The following is a 20,213-nucleotide window of genomic DNA, read 5'->3' as shown; positions in this document are numbered from 1 at the left end:
ATTTAGGGAATGACTGGTGATTCTGGGAGACCAAACCATGAGGGTGCGCGTGGGGTTGGACTGCTGGAGAACGGAGGGGGGCAGGGAGCACCCGATCGCTGAGAACTTTGTGAAGAACTTGGCTTTTGTCCTGCAGGCAGCGGGAAGTCTGTGAACTAGTCTAAGCTCATGGTCAGATTGGTATTTTAGAGAGAGCGTTGTGACTTTTTTTTTGAGATACCACTGAGGTGACATTTTGCTAAATATCATAAATAAAAATAGAGACCAGCCTGGAGGCAGCGCCAAGGCCGCTATTAAAGAGCCCTGGTATAATTAAGGAACCAGTTCACTTTAAACTTATATTAACCATAATGAGACACATGAAAGAAATACAGTCTTTCGTCCTCTGTGAGGAGATACTGGGGAAGCAGAGCTCTGGTTAATAAGTCAGCCTGGGGTAGATGGAAAGAAGCTTTGCCAGTGGTGGTGTCTGTTCCTGAAGCCTCCTCTAGGAGGATCTGGGCCTCGCCCAGCTGAGTGGGGCTCCACACACAGGAGTCTCGTGGCCGGGGCACCCGGGAGTAGGCCCTCTGTGACAAGGACAAGAGGGGCCCACCTTGCCGGGAGGGAAGGCAGGTCCTGCTCAGCTGGCAAATAAGGAGCTTCCCCCCCGCCACGACAGGTCTTCCTTTGCGTCCTGTAGCATGCCTCGACTTCTAAGAAATTTCTGACCACAAAGATGGTTCTTACGTTACTTCTCCTTCTTTCACTGAATCTACGCATTCATTGAACAAACATTTAGCAAGTGCCTGACAGATGTACCAGGTACCATTCCAGGTGCTGGGGGATCCAGTGCTGAACAAAATGGACAAGGCCCCTGCCCTAACGGAATTTACATTCTAGTAGAGGAGACAGATAAGAGGCTGTAACTAAATTAATATAGAATATAATTTCAGACATCGATGAGTGCTACGAAGATGTTAGTAAAGGATAATGTGATGGAGAGAGACCAGACGCCTTAACTAGGCTGATCATGGAGGTCCTCTCTGGGAGGGACCCTTTGAGCTGACTTGAATGCTATCAAAGAGGCAGCCATGCAGCTAGCTGGGGGAAGAGCCCTCCGGGCAGGGGGAGCAGCAAATGCAAAGACCCTGAGATTGAAAGGGGCTGGCTGTGTTGGGGATTAGCCAGAAGGCCAGTGAGGCTGGAGCACAGGGAGAAAGTAGGAGGGTAGCAGGATGGGTGGTCAGTCGGGGGGCATGGGCATGGGGCCAGAGCACATAAAACCCAGGGGGAGTGAGTGTGAGGGGACCCAATCGGCCGATATGCACCGTTAGGTGGAGATGTTGGATAGACAGTTGGTTATAGGAATATGGAGTTCAGGGATGAGATCCAGTCTAGACATAGAAATTTTGGAGTTCAGTGTCTAGATAGTATTCATAAGGTGTGAATGAGATCATCTAGAATATGGTAGTCCCTAGCCCCATGTGACTACTGAGCAGTTGAAACGTGGCTAAGTCCGAATTGAAATGTGCTATATGTGAAAAATACAAACCAGATTTCAAAGACTTAGTATGAAAAAAAGAACATAGAATATCTCATTGATATTATTTTTATAATGATTACATGTTGAAATGATAATATTTTGGTTCTACTGAGTTAAGTAAAATATATTATTAAAAGTAACTTCACCTGTTTCTTTTTGCTTTTTTGAACGTGGCTACTAGAAAATTTAAAATTACCTATGTGGCTTGCAATTGTGGTTCACATTAACATTTCTGTTTAACGGCGCTGGTCTATGAAATGACTGTAGATAAAGAAAAGGGCCAAGGGTAGAGCCCTCGGATGCTACAACATTTCAAAAACAGGGAGAGGAGAAAGGTACAGCAAGGGAGGTTGAGAAGGAACAGCCAGTGAGGTAGGAGGAAAATGAAGGGAATGTGATGTTCAGAAAGGCAAGTGATAAAATTATTCAAAAAAGAGGGAGTGTCACACGCTGCTGGGAGGTCAAGTAACAGATGGGTGGATGGAACGAGAGCAGATTTAGTGGAGCAGTTTGGAAGCAGTTGGATTTGGAAGGCCAGCTGGAGAGAGTGCAGAAGAATAAGAAGTGAAGACATAAAGGTAGTAAGTATAGATAACCTTTCAGAGTTTGGCTTTAAAGAGAGGCAGAGAAATGGGTGGTAACAGGAAGAGGATTTCGAATCACGGGGAGGTTTATATGTTTTGTTGTGGTCGTTGGTTGGTTGGTTTGGAAGAGGAGATAGCTCAGCCGATGGTTCTACTGTCCTCAGGGCCTGCAGTCAGGGATACAAGGTAAGTATGCCAGAAAGAATTTGAGACAGTTTAAATTCAAAAGTTAGTTAGATCCAATGATTCTATTAGCGCTCCAGGGATGCAGATGCTGCCATGATGCCCTCTTTCTTTGTTCTGCCTTTGTCTTTCATATTTTTCTCTTTGGTTATCATTCCCCTTTCTTCTTCTGCCCCTGACAGTGGTGGGTCAGGGGCAATGTTAGCCTGCTGTGGCCTGGCATTTTGGAAAATGGGCTCCTTTTCCACGGGCTTCTCTAAAGTTCAGAGGTAGTTTATTTCCCCAGTGTCTAAGAAGCCTTTCTTAGTGGCAGGGGCTGGGGTGCTGCCATGTTTATTAAGATGGCCTAGGGACTCACCAGTGATGTGAATTGTTCCTGGTCCAAGGAATTCTCCTGTCCTCCTGCTGAATTTCTGAGGGCCTTCTGAATTCCCCTACCCCTTTGCTCTGTCCAGATCTCCAGATGGAACTTGTGTATGTGTGTGTATATGTGTGTGTGGTAATTAGTGAGCATTGTGTGGGCCTGGGGTTGTCATCTTCAGGTAGAATTATGATATTGGCTCATAGAGTTTGAGTGACTTGAATAAAGTGTCAATACCTTTCAGCCAAAGCCCACCTGCAACACACCTGCTGTTGAACAAGCTAGGTTTATTACTCATTGCAGCGAGCAAGAACATACACTGTGGGGAACCATAGGACTTCTCAGTGAGAGGGTCTCAAGCCATCTTGACACCAGGACCCTGTCGGCTCTCCCTGTGGTTTGGAAGCTTTTGCTTTCCAAGGCCTCAGTCACTCTCAGTGAGTGACCTCTCAAATTCACCTTAACCTCAGAGCCTGTGGTCACCCCTCTCTAGCTCCAGAGAAGCATCAGGGGCTTAACGGCTAGAGGGCAGCACGGGATGGGCCTGGAGCCCATCCATGAAACAGCAATGGCGGCTTGACTGTTTCTGGGAGCAGGACAGATGTAGTGTAGGGAGGGGCCTCCGGAATCTACTTAATCCAACTTGATGGTACTTGAGTCAGTCACGTCCAGACCCCAAGGCGAGCTATGATGAGGGCAGTCTCTGCTGGCCTCTCCGCAGCGCTCTTGCTCCTTTCTCTGGGCCTGCTCATCAGCTCCCCCCTCCCGTCCACCCACAGACTCCCATCAGAAATGTCAGCATTGATTTATAAAGGTTTGATTATCAACTGACATGCTTCCCTGGCTAGAAGGCTAGACTGAAAGTGCACAGCAGGCTCTCAATTGATTATCTGCACTAATGGAAAGGAGCCCAGGGACAGACAATTCTCCCGTGATATAGAATCAGAGTCATGGGAGGATTATCCTTTTGATGGTCACTTTGGTTGTTTCCCACTTTGGGCTGCTTAGAACAATGCTGTGATAGAAATTCTTGCATATTTTTTTTTTTTTTTTCTTTTTTTTTTTTTTTTTTTTTTATTCACACACACACACACTGTATTTTATTTTTACAAGACATAAATAGACTGACACCAAGCATTGTACATGGATGACCACAACAAAAGCAACAATGATTGCAATTACCAAACATGAAACACACTCATACTATGTCATAATATTGACATTCAGTCCAGTAATCCTCCACTGTAACAGCTCCTTTACTTTGCAGTGAAAATTGATTTGTATATTCTTTGCCTCTGAGTCCTTGTGGGATTTTTTTTTTTTTTAAATTCAGACAGAAAGTCACAAAAATTATACTCATCCTCATCAGTTCACTCAGTCCCATGTAATTAATTTTTTTTTCATCTTGATCTTTTGTTAGCACTTTTATGAGTTCATCAGTTTTTCATTAGAGTTCTGAAAATGCTTATTCATTCAGTTCAGCAGTACAGTCAGTTACCAGAAACCTGTACTTGTCAGAGTCTTTTCCATGAATTTCTTGAAGATGAAACCCTTTTATAGGAACATATTTGCAAAATCATCAGAGTACACCCAGAACTGTCTGTTGCATATATATTTTTGTGTACAAGTGTGAGTACAGCTACAGGGTGAAGTTCTAGTGGTGATGCTACTGGATCAAAAGGTATGTGTATTTTTTTTTAATTTTTATTTATTTATGGCTGTGTTGGGTCTTCGTTTCTGTGCGAGGGCTTTCTCTAGTTGCAGCAAGCGGGGGCCACTCTTCATCGCGGTGCGCGGGCCTCTCTCTATCGTGGCCTCTCTTGTTGCGGAGCACAGGCTCCAGACGCGCAGGCTCAGTAGTTGTGGCTCACGGGCTTAGTTGCTCCGTGGCATGTGGGATCTTCCCAGACCAGGGCTCGAACCCGTGTCCCCTGCATTGGCAGGCAGACTCTCAACCACTGCGCCACCAGGGAAGCCCGGTATGTGTATTTTTAACTTTTGATACTGTGAAATTGTTCTTCAGAGAGCAATTTACGCTTCATAATGTATGAGCGTGTCCATTTTTCTCATCCTTGTCAGCATGGAATATCATCAAAATTAAAACTTTTGGACAATCTGATAGGTAAACATGTTAACTTGATACTTTGATTTACATTTCTTTAATTATGAGTAGGACTGAGCTTTTCTTTATGTATTTCTTTTTCTATAAACTTCCTGTTGTATCCTTTGCCCCATTTTATATCCAGTTGCTGGTCATTTATTGATTTACATGCACTCTTGACAAATTAAGAAAATTGGCACCTTTATCTATATTTGTTGTAAGTATTGCTTCCTCATTTGTTATTCTTTTGTAGACTCTTTACTCTTTTTGGCCAAAAGTTTAAAATTTTTATGTAGTCAAATATCTCAATTTTTTTCTTTACGGCTTATCAATACAATTTTGTCTGCCTGGGCACACCCATGAATAGTAACAGGCCTCCAAATGTAATGGGCCCCAACACAAAGCAATAGATCAGGTTTTGTACATTTGTCTTTTATATTTTGGTAACAGCTTTATTGAGCTACAATTCACATATTATTCAATTCACCCATTTAAAGTGTACAATTCAATGCTTTTTAATATAGTCACAGAGTTGTGCAACCATCACCACAATTAATTTTAGAACACTGTCATCAGCAAGGAGACCCTGTCCTCTATCACTCAAAAAATCACCCTCGTCCCTCTAGCCCTAAGCAAGGCACTTTCTGTGTCTATGTGTCTGCCTATCCTGGACATTTCATATATGTGGAATCATTGTCTTTTTTAAGGAAGAATAATTCTCTCTAATGGCAATTCCCTTTGTATATCTTTTCTTGCATAGTTTAAGAATCTAACTGGAGGATAAGGAGTAGGGTAAAATGATTGTATTATATCCTAGATAGTAAATGATTTTTTGTTTTTTGCTCTATATTTTATTTTAGTGATTGAACTATAGCTGAATCACTAAGTGAAATTTCTGGCAGTATGGAAGTTCTGGAGGCCAGTGATGAAGGTAAGTAACCCAATAAAATCCTGATAACTAGAACTAGATTTGTTTAATGTGTTTAACCCCTAGAAAAAAGAATCAAGTCACAAGAAAACAAGTTCATATCAAATTTCTAATGACACTAGACTCAGTCCATATTTAGTTTTCCATCTTCTAATCTCTTCTCTTTCATCTCAAACTCTGATAGTCAAAAGAGTTTTGTCTAGGCCCTGCAATCTTCTTTGGGGATGGTTAGCAGGTTCCATTTACTGAGGCAGGCGAAGTATTTCTGCTTAATCAGAAAAAAAAAGAATCAGAGCAGGCCAGGACCTGAGAGATTCAACTGAGGTTTTGCTGTAGATAATAATCCAGACTTAACCAACAGATAAATTTGTAATTTGAGGAGTAAAGGGGGGATAGTAACGAAGAAGCCACCATAGGCTTCTGTTAAATGGGAATCAATTTACAAAAATTTCTTTCGCAAAACCTATCCATTGCATAAATTATGGTGCCACCTGTGAATGATAGGCGACCATGAGTGGGGTAATAGAGAGGCAAAGGTCACTAAACAATGATAAGCTTTATTGACACTGAAAAAAGGTGGGGGGAAGGGGAGGAACCATAAGACATAAGAGGAGCCATTGAATTTAAAGGCAGAACTGAATTTAACAGTTCACTGGGTTGTTCTTCAATGTTTGCTGAGTTTTCTTAGTGTGGTGCAGAAGACTTGGTCTGGAAGGACAGAGAGAGGGGAACCTTCTTGTGGCTTCCCGGAGGCCTGACTTCACTAATGATGTGAGTTGGGGAATCTGAACATGGTGCATGGATCCTTGAGGGCAGGGCTTGGTGCTTCATCTCTGTGTCACCATTGTTCAGTATTGGGTCTCAGGGAGAGTGATTAGACACTCAAAAGTTTGTAATGAATGAACGAATAAATAAATGAATGATAGGCCTCCTCACCAAGGCAACCCCAACTGCCAAATGAACTGATCTATCTTTTTGGATATGAGCTAGACAGGTGCCTAGAAAAAAAGATGTCAATGCGCTGCATCTTGATAAAGAGTGGAGGTAAGGAAATGCCCTTTCTCTGTTCCCAAGATGTTTTTCTTACAGAGACCAAGCATTTGGGTACATGTTTAGTATTAGTCATTGCCAGCCAGAGAATAAGGTGCTGTTGGGAGGTTGAAGGGAAGAAAGGCTGGTTAGAGGAGTCTTCTTTCCAAGCAGCAACACAAGAGAACAAGGTCACCATTATGCGCGATGCATTTTGAAAGCTCAAGTTCAACCCAGAAGGGCTGCCTGTGTGCATGGTAAATAAGCAAATATACAACCCAAAGCAATGATCTCTTCATTGGATTTAAGTGTGTTCTTGTCTGGGGGTAGGGGAGAGGACTGCTTCCATGGGCTGTTTTCTGGTATGTGATGCACTGCAGGCCCTCGGTGGATGAGGATGTTGAAAGCTACTGCCTGTTTGGGAATATGTAGTCCTTGGGCTTGGACAGGGAAGTCAATGGCTTTGTTACAGGAGAAGTCCAAACAGCTGTTAGCTCACTGACCACCACTGCTGTGCCTTGTGGTGGCATAAGCTACCCAGTGTATAGATGACCTCCATAGACATTGCTGGATACAAATGTGGGTTTTGACCCAAACCTGCTGTCTAGGTCTATCTACCTTTACACTTTCAGCAACTTTGGAAACCAGCCCACACAGGGCTCAGGTGCTGGCAATTTTATTTTAAAAATAAATAAATTTATTTATTTATTTATCTATTTATTTTTGGCTGCGTTGGGTCTTCGTTGCTGCACACGGTCTTTCTCTAGTTGCGGTGAGCAGGGGGGCTACTCTTCGTTGCGGTGCGAGGGCTTCTCATTGCGGTGGCTTCTCTTGTTGCAGAGCACGGGCTCTAGGCGCGCGGGCTTCAGTAGTTGTGGCACGAGGGCTTCTGTAGTTGTGGCTCGTGGGCTCCAGAGCACAGGCTCAGTAGTTGTGGTGCACGGGCTTAGTTGCTCCATGGCATGTGGGATCTTCCCGGACTAGGGCTCGAACCCGTGTCCCCTGCATTGGCAGGCGGACTCTCAACCACTGCGCCACCAGGGAAGCCCCAGCTGCTGGCAATTTAAAGGCACCCCTTTGCAAAAGAAAGTTTGAAAGGCCAATTTACACCAGTGAATATATGGCAAGTGTCTCGGATTCCATTAGGGTTTCGAAAGTAACATAGCACGTGGACAGTTCCCAGCTTTGTATCTCACTCCCAGGGTCTCCATACACGGGGTCTGATGCTGTTGGGGGTGGAGAGCTCTCCTAAGCCAGAGCAGGCTGAAGACTTGGACTCTTGCAGCTGAACTGGATGTCTGGCAATGGGTTGCTTAGTAAGGCTATGTCCAGTTTTCAAGTCACTGCCCCAGATCCATGGGCAGCCCACCCACCTCTTGGTGTCTCCCCAACTCCCTACCAACAAAGCTATACCACCACTATACCCAGAGCTACCCCCGAGGGAGGAAAGGAAACATTCTTTGCCTCCTAGTGGCCAGAGTTGAAAGAAGCATGCATTGCTTAAGGTATTTTAAATCCTCGTGGGAAAATAAGTTGTTTCTGCCGAGCAAAAATGGAAGACTAGGGAAACATTGGAATATATGCATACTTAATTTTTAACACCTTTTCCAGTTCTATAGTCACTAGTCGTTTGGTTAATTTAGGAACATAAAAATGTGTTAATGCATAATTTGGTTTGCTCATACAATGACTATGTTTGGTACATTCAGTTTTACAGCCTGAAAAGTTTATTAGAAGTGTTTTTATTCAGTTATTAAGTGTTTGTAGATTGTGTCACAGACTGAGCTACCACCTACTGATTCTGTCCCCTCTGTCTTTGCTGGTTTGTGAGAAGCAGGTTTGCAACTCCAAATCGTCTAGCTTTGCCCTCCTCCCTTCCATTCTGGGATTTCAAAGCAAGGAGGGCAACAATCATTATGTTTCCAAACACTCTGAGCAGAAAGTTGTTCTCATTTCAGAAGGCCAGAAGAGGATCCACCTGTCAAGAATCAATAAGTCTCATTCCTTCTGTTTGAACAATGGCAGTGCCTGCAAAGGCTCCTTCCCGTTTGTGAGGGGACACTGCCCAGTTCATCCTCACTGGGCAGGAGTTAAATAGTGGTGTGTTGGAGCTACCTTACACTGGCTTGGGAGGCTGTGCACATCTCTCCCTAAATGTCATGTTAGTAGCTTGAAATTGACCATGATGGGAGGATTTACACCACAGAAGTAGACAAATATTACAAATAAGGGCATTTTCCCCAGAGGTCCAGTTGGTAAATACATCCCAGCAAAAAACTGATTATAGTAATTAGTATAGTATAGTAATCAGGATTTTACATAAAAATCTCACTATTTCATGGATTTTAGAAATCCTTTGGGGGTGGGAAGATTAAGAAAGAAGGCCGGAGAGCAAAATAGAGATTATTTTAGAGCCAGCCTACTCCATCCTGTATACTTTTCAGCACTTTCACGTTGAATCCTCACAGTGGTTCTGTGAGGTCAAATATCATTTAAAATAATTTATTATCATAGAAATTAGTTTAATTTTTTTCCTTAAAAAATTGAAGAAGGAAGCTTGGGAAAACATGTTTCCTATTGTACCTTTGCTCTTTATTCTGTCTATCTCAAGGTAGAATTGCCAAGTTTATCCTAACCATGACCCTATCTATATAGGTACATCCTAGTAGATGAGAAATTCCTCAAATCATTCAAAACTGAAGTTACTTAAGCAACGATTACCAAGCACACAGCCCTACCATCTTCTTGTATTGCCCCAACCCGTGCTGGCTTCTGCTTCTAATCATGTATATTTTAGAGTTAACTATTGAGTTATAGATATGGGGTTCTTCCCCTTATCGCTAGATAGATAGAGTAGATGGATAGAATTGATAGATCATTTCTACAGATAGAATTGAATCTGGTCTTAATAGACAATTATTGATTCCCTAATTTTAGCTCACATTTATTAGCATTTACTACATGCCAGATCCTATGCCAAGCTCTTTACCACATTATTTATAATTTATGTCAACCCCAATAAGGGCCAGTGTATAAATTATAGGATGCTTAAGGATGGCTCTGCTCAGTGATCTCAGTTTAAGGGAAGTGACAAGCTGTGTTGGTATTCTGCACCCCTCAATGGACTCAGTTGTCTCTTGAGTGTCACTGCGTGCTTTGCACTGTGCTAGTTGCTAAAGAGGCTGCTAAAGAGGGCCCGCCTACAGCCTAGATGTGGGGGACAGTAGCTAAGACGTAGAGCTGTATCTTATTCCTTTCTCACTGATACCCAAAACATAGTAAGTGCTTGACCTTAATAAACGTTCATTGAATAGGTGAATGAATAAATGAATGCGCAGACTAGAGAACATTCAGATGTAAAACTTGTGGTGCCGACAGTCAAGTTTTAGGTGTACAGAGAGGAGCGTGAATTGTAGTGGTGGTGGGCAACTGGACTTAAGAGAGGCCTTGAAGTTTAGAAACCTTTTGAATAGGCAGGCCTAGGATTAATCAGTACACAAACTGGCCATAGCATTCAGCTCTAGAAGGAGCCCTACTTCAGCATTTCCCAAAGTGTGTTTTGCCAGACGTTCTGCATACATGCATTGGAGAGACAACACCGTTACCCCGTTTCTTGGCGCTTCACCATACACATAGGCATGCTGAAGTTTCAGAAGAGTCTTGTTGCAAAGCACACCCTTAAACTCTGTTTAATCAGCCCAAAGAGAGCCTGAGGAGCATTTAAAGCTCACGTTCCTCACTGCTGCCCTGGTTTTTTATTATGATAGAGCAAACTTTCAATTATCTGCATGTGCAGAGGGCATCAGCACTGTAGATAATCTGAACCAATCAGTAATAATTGAAGAACATACACAATGCACATAATACACACACACACACACACACACACACATACACACTCACACACATCCTCCCTTGCAAAACTCTTTGGTAGGTGATTTTGTCATGTCTTTTGCACAGGGAGCTTCTTTGCCCAGCAGCCCTTTCTTCCCCATTCCCAGCCCTCTCCCTTGCTCATAAATCCCTTCCTTGAGGACGTCTTCCCTGACTGCACCAACCCCACTGCACTCACTCCTTGGGTCTGCATCCTTTCAGCGCACAGGTGGGGCAGTACCAACTCCCACAGGGATTTCCAAGGGTCCTGAAGAGTTTGTCACATGTGGAAGCTTCGCTCCCCAACTGGATCACCATGACTCCAGTGACCGGGGTACCAAGTGCTTATGTTGGCTCAAGAATTGCTGCATATGAATGAACTTCTTAGTGCATATGAATGAACTTCTAAAGAGGTGTGTGTTAATAGTTGAAATTGAGTGGCAAGTGAACGCATGGTGAGTTGAGCCAGAATAGAGGCTGCCCAGAGGCCACAAGCTGGGATCTGAGCTTCTGCTTTCACCAGAGACTCAGATACTTTGTTAGTGAGTTACTAAGAAGAGAACAAACCAGATGAAAGGTGCTGTGGGCACTGGGGCCAAGGGCCGAGACCTGGAGGGCTTCTGGGATCATAGTGCTCATTCCTGCAACAAGGGCCGTTTCCTCTCCTGTCTTCCCTTCCACCATCACACTCTGCCTCACTTTCAATTCTAACTTCCAGGAAAGGAGAAATCCAAATTTAAAGGCTTCAAGAGACTTTTTGGCAAGAAGAAGAAAAAAGAGTCTGAAGATACCCAGGGAAAGAGGAGGCTCAAACCAAGCTTGTCCAGTGACAGTATTAACATCTCTTCTGTGATGCCAGTTTGGGAACGTCAACAAACCAAGCCTGGGTAAGCTCAGGTGGGGTGGGGAGTGGGGGCGGGGCAAGGGGCAGGTAGCTAGATCCAGGTCCCCCTTTGGCAGCCAAATCTCCAATGGGCCTTTGGTCCCAGGGACTCTCGGCCTCCCTGCCTGTAGGAGCTGGGTCTGGAGGCCTTTCCCTGTGCGCGTATATATATATATATATATATATATATATATATATATATATATATATGTTTGCTGTCTGGGCTGCACAGCTCAGTGGGTTGGATGGAGCGTGACAAATGCATACCCCCTCCCCCAAGAGTGCTGCGTGAGAGGGTGCGGGTAGATCAGGGCAACCTGCGCTGTCACAGCTACAGTGAGATGTAGGGGCCTACCATTAGTTAGGAGCTGGAGGACTCTCTTTCATAAGGTCAGGATGGCCTCCGTCGTTTAGGAAGCTTGATCTGGTTTGCTTGCCCAGCCCTCAGACTCCAGATCTCGTAATGCGTGATTAAAGTCTTAGATAGTGAAGCCATCTAGCTGGGTTGGGGCATAAGGGTGAAATCACTGTGTTAATGTAAGAACAAAAAAGCAAGCAAACAAAGAACCCAAATTCATTTCTCCCTCCGTCCCGGGAGACTGGGGGAAACGCCGTAACCGGTCACAGGAGGTGGGGAAGGCTGTTTCTCAGCCACCATTGCCACTCCTATTCAAATTTTCATCTTTGAAGCCTCAACTTCCACATCTTTTTGTGGAAAATCTGGACACCCAGTACCTGCAGCTGTTCCTGGATCAGTTGGAGTCCTGTCTATGGAGTTCCACTTGGGTCTGTTCCCCTGGCCTTAAACTCCAGGCTTATCTGGACTCCCTACAGAGCTCACGTGTACTGCTACCCATTCCCTCAAGGCTTTACTTGGAGGTAATGGGACAGTTAGCAAACATGTCATACTGCCCACTAATAGCACGTAGGTCTCCTTAAAAAGGACCTTAATGAGTGCATTGAATGTGAGGTATTTCAGATAGCTTTACTAGCAAGGGAGATGGTTTTGCAAAGGGGCTTGCCTCGTACCTCACAAATCATACCATTATAGACCATTGCATTAGAGGTCTAAGGAAAACTAAGACTAGCCCAACAAAAAAACCAGAGAGTGAGGTGGGAGAGGGAAGTTTGGGTTTATTCTGCTTTGTCTCTACAAATTGGCAAGGGCTGTCTCTACTGAAGTTCTACCTTGCCCCTTTTTACTTGCGCCTCTCCCTTCAAAATGGTCCACTTAGTCTGATGTACTCTCCAGACTAAGAAGGTGTGTGCATGCGCACCTCTGGGGCGGGGCAGAAGGGAGGAAGGGAGAGTGAGGGGAAGGGAGAGTGAGGGGAAGGGAGGAAGGGAGAGTGAGAGGGAGTGAGTATAAGTGCATGAACTAGTTCATACATGAGGAAGCATGTTTTTCTAAGGACCTGAGATTGGTCTTTTTTTTTTTTTTTTTTTGCAAGGAGCGTAAATTAATTAAGAATATACCTTAGGAGGCCTGAAGTTCACCCCTGACCCGAACCTCTTGCTTAATTGCTAGGGGAGAAACCCTGGAGAATATCACTCGGGAGTTAGGGAGATCAGCTTTTTTCATCCACTGAAGCGATCAGTCATAACAAAACTTATGGCCAGCCCTCTCCTGTGCTGTACGATAGGTCCAGTATCTATTTCCAAGAGTGTTTTAAGCTGTATCTGATAGAACGGACAAATCCCATTCCTCTATTTGATTTTTTCGTGGGTGCTGGTGTACTACACTTTATTGCCTTTAATTAAGGCCAAGATTTTATTTGGATTTTGGATGTGTTTTCTTTTCTTTGCCTCCAGGGAGTGGACAGGAGGTTTGGTTTCCGACAACCCTGACCACAGCTGGTGCTAATGTAATCCTTTGATCAGGGAGGGCTTGACACTAGAGAGCCAGTTCAATGGTTATACTCTGGCTGATGCACGGCATGGAAAGGCCAGAGTTTCTAAGCCCACTTATGGCCTAACATTTCCTTGCAGTTTTTCTGCACAAAGCAGGGGAGGTGGGGTAGTCACAGATCCTACACTGGTCTCGAGCCTGATTTGAGCCAGCAGGTCATAGAGAAGCAGTGAATGGAAGTGTGTATGTGTGCATAATGAGCGAACGTGTAGAGATGCTCTCCCAGTGCTGCATCAGAAACAACTCCATTGTGTTTCTCTAGAGTCACGTTAATTTTCTGCTATTTTCATAAAGCAGAGAATCTCACCTTCACCACCAGGGCCACCTGGGTAGGAGAGTTTTAGGGAAAATGTGGGTAGGACTTTACTTCAAAGTGGCAGACATCTGCCTCCTCTCCTCCCCTGCTGGCCCACAAGCCACCTTAGCGTGGGTGCCATTTTAATCCCCAGAGCACCACATTGTTCTCGGAGTGTGTCACAGTCAAATATCCCACGTGCTCATCCCTCAGCCAGGCACAATGACAAGGTGGGTGCTAGCCCTACACTGCCTGAGCTGCTACTCTAGTTACCATTTACAGATTCTTTTTAAAAATGCCAACCTACATGTATAATTTGGTAATAAAGATAATAAATGGATAAAAAGTATTTGAAGTGTTAAAAATTACTTTAATTTAAAAACATTTTCATCCCTTCCTAAAAGAACCCCTGTACCCATTAGCAGTCAATCTCCATTCCTGCCTAACCACAGTCCAATCATAGGTGGCCACTTATCTACTTTCTGCCTCTATAAATTTGCTTATTCTGGATATTTCATATATATGGAATCATACAATGTATGGTCTTTTGTGACTGGCTTGATTCCCTTAGCATGTCTCCAGGAGTCATCCATGTTGTAACATGTATCAGTACTTTATTCCTTTAAAAATTGAATTGTATTCCACTGCATGGATATATTACACTTTATGCACTCATCAATTGACAGATATTGGGTTATTTCCACCTTTTGGCTATTATGAAGCATGCTGCTGTGGAGATTTGTGTATAAGTTTTTGGATAGATATATTTTTATTTCTCTTGGGTATATACCTAGGAGTGAGGTTGCTGGGTCACATGGTAATTTAATGTTTAATTTTTCAAGGAACCACCAGACTGTTTTCCAAAGTGTCTGAATTCTTTTACATTCCCACCAGCAGTGTATGGGGTTTCCAATTTCTCTACAACCTTGCCAATACTTGTTATCTTAGTTTTGTTTCTAGCCATTCTAGTGGGTATGAAGTGGCATTTCATTATAGTTTGAATTTGTATTTCCCTGCTGACTAATGATGTTGAGCATCTTTTCATGGGTTTGTTAGCTATTTGTATGCCTTCTTTGGAGGAATGTTTATTGAGATCCTTTGTCCATTTTTAATTAGGTTATCTATATTTTTATTTTTTATTTTTTGAATGAAAGATTCTTTAAATTCTATTGTGCTTTACAATTTTCAAAAGTTTCACACACATGATTTCATATAATCCCATAGTAACCCTTTTCCCCCCTTACCCCTATATTGCCCTTCCACCTTCCCTCTTCCCACTGGTAACCACTAGCTTGTTCTCTGTATCTGTGAGTCTCCTTCTTTTTTGTTTTATTCTTAGTTTGTTGTAGTTTTTAGATTCCACATATAAGTGCTATCATACAGTACTTGTCTTTTTCTGTCTGACTTATTTCACTTAGCATAATCTCCTCCAAGTCCATTATGTTGCTGCAAATGGCAAAATTTCATTCTTTTTTATTTTTATTATTGAATTGTAAGAGTTTCTTATATATTCTAGATACAAGTCCCTTATCAGGTATACAGTTTTTCTCCCATTATGTGGGTTGTCTTTTAAAGTACAAAAGGTTGTAATTTTGATGAAATCTATTTATCTGTTTTTTTTCCTTTTGTTGCTTAAGTTTTTAGTGTCATGTCTAAGAATCCATTGCCAAATCCAGGTCATGAAGATATACCCCTATGGTTTCTTCTAAGAGTTCTGGCTCTTATATTTCGGTCTTTGACCCATTTGGAGTTAATTTTTATATATGGCATGAAATAAGGGTCTAACTTCATTCTCTTGCATGCGGCTATCCAGTTGTCCCAGCACCATTTATTAAAAAAACTATTCTTTCCCAATTGAATGGTCTTGGCACCCTTCTTGCAAATCAGTTAACCATAGATTAATGGGTTCATTTCTGGACTCTCCATTCTATTTCATTGATCTATATGTCTATCATGCCAGTACTACACTATCTTGATTACTGTAGCTTTGTAGTAAGTTTAAAATCGGCAAGTGTGAGTCCTCCAACTTTATGCATCGTTTTCAAGATTGTTTTGGCTATTTGTGGTCCCTAGCACTTCGCTTTGAATTTTAAGATCAGCTTGTCCATTACTGCAAAAAAAAATTTAAGGCAGCTGAAATTTCTAAAGAGATTGCATTAAATCTGTAGATCAATTTGTGGAGTATTGCCCTCTTGACAAGATTGTCTTCCAATTTGTGAACATAGGTTGTCTTTCCATTTATTTAGGTCTTCTTTAATTTCTTTCATCAGTGTTTTATAGTTTTCAGAGTATAAGTTTTACACAGCTTTTGTTAAATTTATTCCTATTTTATTCTTTTTTATAAAAAATTTTAAATTGAAGTATAGTTGACATACAATATTATGTTAGTTTCAGGTGTGCAACATACTGAGTTGATCAAATACATTATGAAATGATCACCATGATAAGTTTAGTAGCCATCTGTCACCACACAAAATTATTACAGTATTATTGACTATATTCCTTATGTTGTATAGTACATCCCCGTGACATTTATTTTATACCTGGGAGTTTGTATCTCTTAATCCCCTTCACCTATTTAGCCCAGCCCCCCACCTCCCCTCCTCTCTGGCAACCACCAGTTTGCTGTCTGTATCTATAAGTCTGTTTCTGTTTTGTCTTGTTTTTTGTTTTGTTTTTTAGATTCCACATATAAGTGAGATCATATGGTATTTGTCTTTCTCTGTCTGATTTATTTCACTTAGCATAATAATCTCTAGGTCCATCCATATTTTATTCTTTTTGGTGGTATTGTAAATGGAAGTGTTTTCTAAATTTCACTTTTGGATTGTTCATTGCAAGTATATAGAAATACAATCAATTTTTGTATATTGGTCTTGCATCCTACAACCTTGCTGAACTCATTGATTAGTTCTAGTAGTTTTTAATGGGTTCCTTAGGAGTTTTATACACAAGATTATGTCATCCGTGATTAGAGATGATTTCACTTCTCCCTGTCCAGTATGGATACCTTTTATTTCATTTTCTTACCTAATTTCCCTGGCTAGAACCCAGTACAATGCAGACTAGAAGTGGTGAGAGCAGACATCCTTGTCTTGTTCTTGATCCGAGGGAGGAAGCATCCAGTCTTTCATCATTATGATATTAGCTGTGTGCTTCTCACAGATGTTCTCCGTCAAGGTTGAGTGTATTTTTCATGAAAAAGTGTTGGATTCTACAAATGCTTTTTCTGCATCTATTGAAGTGACCATGTATGTGGTTTCTTCTTTTTATTCTGTTGATATTGTATATTACATTAATTGATTTTCATATATTAAAGTAACCTTGCATTCCTTGCAAGTTCTACTTGGTCATAGTGTATAATTCTTTTTATATGTTGCTGTATTCAGATGGCTAGTATTTCATTGAAGATTTTTGCATCTATATTCATAAGATATATTGGTTTGTAGTTTTCTTTTCTTGTGATGTCTTTGGTTGAAAATTTTAAAAGGTGAGATATATTCCCACATCCCCAAAGGAGTGTTTTGCGCCTTTAGCCTTTCATTTGCTTCTAACTTTCCCCTGATTTGTCCTAATGTAATTCTTATCAACCTGGTTCCATTCCCAATCAGAAGGTGTTTCCATCTGGGTTTAGCAAGCTGGAGGTGGGTAGGGTGGGTGCATAAGATGACTTTGAAAACAGGACAAATATATTGCAGAACCCTTGTGTGAAAGAGGAAAAGACCTGGTGAATGAAAGTATCCAGCATCTGGGCACATATTTGATATTTTTAATCAAAACAGAAACATTAGACACAAATTGGGTGTGAAAGATCTTTTATAACTCTCATCTTAATAATAGCAAGATTCAGGGTCTTCCCTCCCCTTCCACAGTGTTGCCACTACTGAACTGTATACTTTCAATGGTGAATTGTATGGTATGTAAACTATATCTCAGTAAAAGTAAAGCTATTATATAAAAAAGATACGTGTTGATCATTTAAAAAAATCAAAATTATGCAGAAGTACATAGAGTATAAAATGAAAATACCCCTCCTGTTCCTAGTGCCATTCCTCAGAGGGAACCACCACTAACAATTTGGTGGATATCCTTCCAGACTTTTCTCTATGAACACAAACTACATATGTATGTAATATATGTATATGTATTAAATGGGACCATACTATTCTTTATTTTTTTCACTCTATATCTCACGGACAACTTTCTGTGTCAGCACATATGCTTCTGAGGTGTCTATGGTAGGCCATATTATAGACATATTGATACATGTGTCTTTGGTTCCTTTGGTTCCTTCCCTTGGCTGCTTTCATAAGACTTTTTCCTTCCTGTCCAGGGCCAAGAGCAGCATGGGGAACAAAGCCCTGTCCCATGACAGCATCTTCATGTTGGAGTGTGAGTCTGAAAGATCAGGAAGCAGAATATGCCCCTCTCCAGAGGTCCAGAGAGGCAGACTGCTTCAGGTAATAGTGAACTCGAGCATCAGTGCCTAATTGGACTACTCATCTTCCATTCCCGACTCCTCTCCTGTCAAAAAACAAGGAGGGAAGAATTTGGACCTGCTTCTCAGCTGATTCTACCCCACTGTTGGAAACATTGAATGAGAGAACAAATAAATACATGATGTGCTTACCTAGTGCCCGGCACACAGTGTTGGCTGGTATCACCATATTCACTTCTCTTTACACACCCCAAGAATGCTTTAAGTATTATGACAGTGACATTCCACTGTTAATGTGCAGGCATTCCAACCCCCATGTTTTTTCTTTCTTCCACAGAGATCTCATGATTTTAGAACTCTGCCTAGAGCTTGGACTGGTAGTACGCATGGGGCTGTGTTTGGAGCTACACCGCAATATGTGCCCAGAAGTGGAGTCTGGGTTGCAGGCACCAAGATCACTGAGGTAGCAGGCTCCAAGATCACTGAGGTAATCGAGGAGAATTGTTCAAAGTCGGACAGATAGACCTACACTTGAATCCTTGCTCTGCTACTTATTGACTCTGAGACTTTGGGCTGATTGCTTAACCTCTCTAAGCCTTCCTTTCCTCATCTACATTGGGTATAATATTAATATCTACCTCAAAGGGTTGCTCGTGAGGATTGAATAAAGATTCAGAGAGATTAAAGAAATTGCTCAAGCTGACCCATATAGTTAGTGGTAGACCTGGAACTCTGACCCAGATGTGTTGACCTCCAAACCCATAGTCTTTCCCTTACCCCAATCTCTAAGATGTTGAGCTTCTCTGGCCCTGCCTTCACAGGAAGGAGGGTACATCTTTAGTCTCTGTAAAATGCAACACATACGTAGAAAAGTCTCTTACCTCCAGTTACCCCTACCCATTGCTCAGTCAGACTCTTCTCCACTAGAGAGCTGATTATTTTGCATTTGGCAAGAGGTAACTGGGGCTTATTTCTGACATGTCTGCTTAAGACCCCCTATCTCTCGCTCTGGTTTTCATACTGTGTGTGGAAGTTCTGCTGGGTACGTTAGCCATGAAGGGTGGAGAAGCAAACACTGAGATGGTCACCAGTAGCGCTGATCTTATGGTTGTAAAGCAGCCCCTAGGTCAGCAGACTGTTGGCCTCTTGCACTACAGCAGGAAAAGTCACTTCCATGAACTTTCCAGTCTTCTTCAGTTTTTTTTTTTTTTTAATGTATAATTTTTTTTAAATTTTATTTATTTATTTATTTATGGCTGTGTTGGGTCTTTGTTTCTGTGCGAGCGCTTTCTCTAGTTGCGGCAAGTGGGGGCCACTCTTCATCATGGTGCGCAGGCCTCTCATTATCGCGGCCTCTCTTGTTGCGGAGCACAGGCTCCAGAAGCGCAGGCTCAGTAATTGTGGCTCACGGGCCCAGTTGCTCCGCGGCATGTGGGATCTTCCCAGACCAGGGCTCGAACCCGTGTCCCCTGCATTGGCAGGCAGATTCTCAACCACTGCGCCACCAGGGAAGCCCCCAGTCTTCTTCAGTTTTAAACATCAACACCAGCTTTCCCTTGCCTCCACAGCTATACTCCCTTGGCATCCAGTGGCAAAAATCCAGGTACACATGACCAAATGCCACGCGGTTATTTCTCATATTCAGAAAGGGGAAAACTGTTTCCTGGACTCCTCCTTCTCTTCCTCCTCTCAGTCCCAGAAACAAAGAGACTCTTATAGAAGAGATAGCCCATTAAAATAAAAAAAGATAAGAAAAAGATTCTAGGGGCATTTCTTCCCACAATGAAGGGGGCAGGGAAAACTACAGTAGCCCAAAGACAGGTTTTCTTAAATGTCTGGTTTGGGCCCACACCTCATACTTTTGGTTTGCTCCCTTAGTCCCTCCCCTGGGAAACAGGGCTGAAGATGGAGTAGGGTGTTAACAGAAGCTGAGTCATCAACAACCAGATTGATGTTTGCGTGGGAAACTTCCCTTAAGTGCCAGGGTGACATTCCTAAATGACAGGGTGCTTGATAGCATTAAGTCAATGGTCCTGACATGCAGTGTTGCATAGAAGCTGGGGTAAATATGGACTTGGCCAATGGTTGGGTCCCTTGAAGGAGC

At 42.5% G+C, this 20,213-nt stretch overlaps 1 protein-coding gene across 1 annotated transcript in view; it reads left to right on the top strand.

The window, feature by feature from the left end:
- The window catches only part of KIAA1210 (KIAA1210 ortholog), a 148,247-nt gene that overhangs the window by 112,863 nt on the left and 15,171 nt on the right, over nucleotides 1–20,213 (top strand). Inside the window, exons 3-6 of the mRNA XM_036839843.1 lie at nucleotides 5,615–5,685; nucleotides 11,303–11,471; nucleotides 18,005–18,131; nucleotides 18,447–18,596. Coding sequence (XP_036695738.1) covers nucleotides 5,658–5,685; nucleotides 11,303–11,471; nucleotides 18,005–18,131; nucleotides 18,447–18,596 — 474 coding nt within the window. The 5' untranslated portion in view covers nucleotides 5,615–5,657. The remainder of the gene's footprint in view (nucleotides 1–5,614; nucleotides 5,686–11,302; nucleotides 11,472–18,004; nucleotides 18,132–18,446; nucleotides 18,597–20,213) is intronic.

Source organism: Balaenoptera musculus, chromosome X (genome assembly GCF_009873245.2).
Source record: "Balaenoptera musculus isolate JJ_BM4_2016_0621 chromosome X, mBalMus1.pri.v3, whole genome shotgun sequence".
NCBI lineage: Eukaryota > Metazoa > Chordata > Mammalia > Artiodactyla > Balaenopteridae > Balaenoptera > Balaenoptera musculus.
The sequence above is the reverse complement of the archived record's forward strand: the minus strand, read 5'-3'. Positions and strand labels throughout refer to the sequence as shown.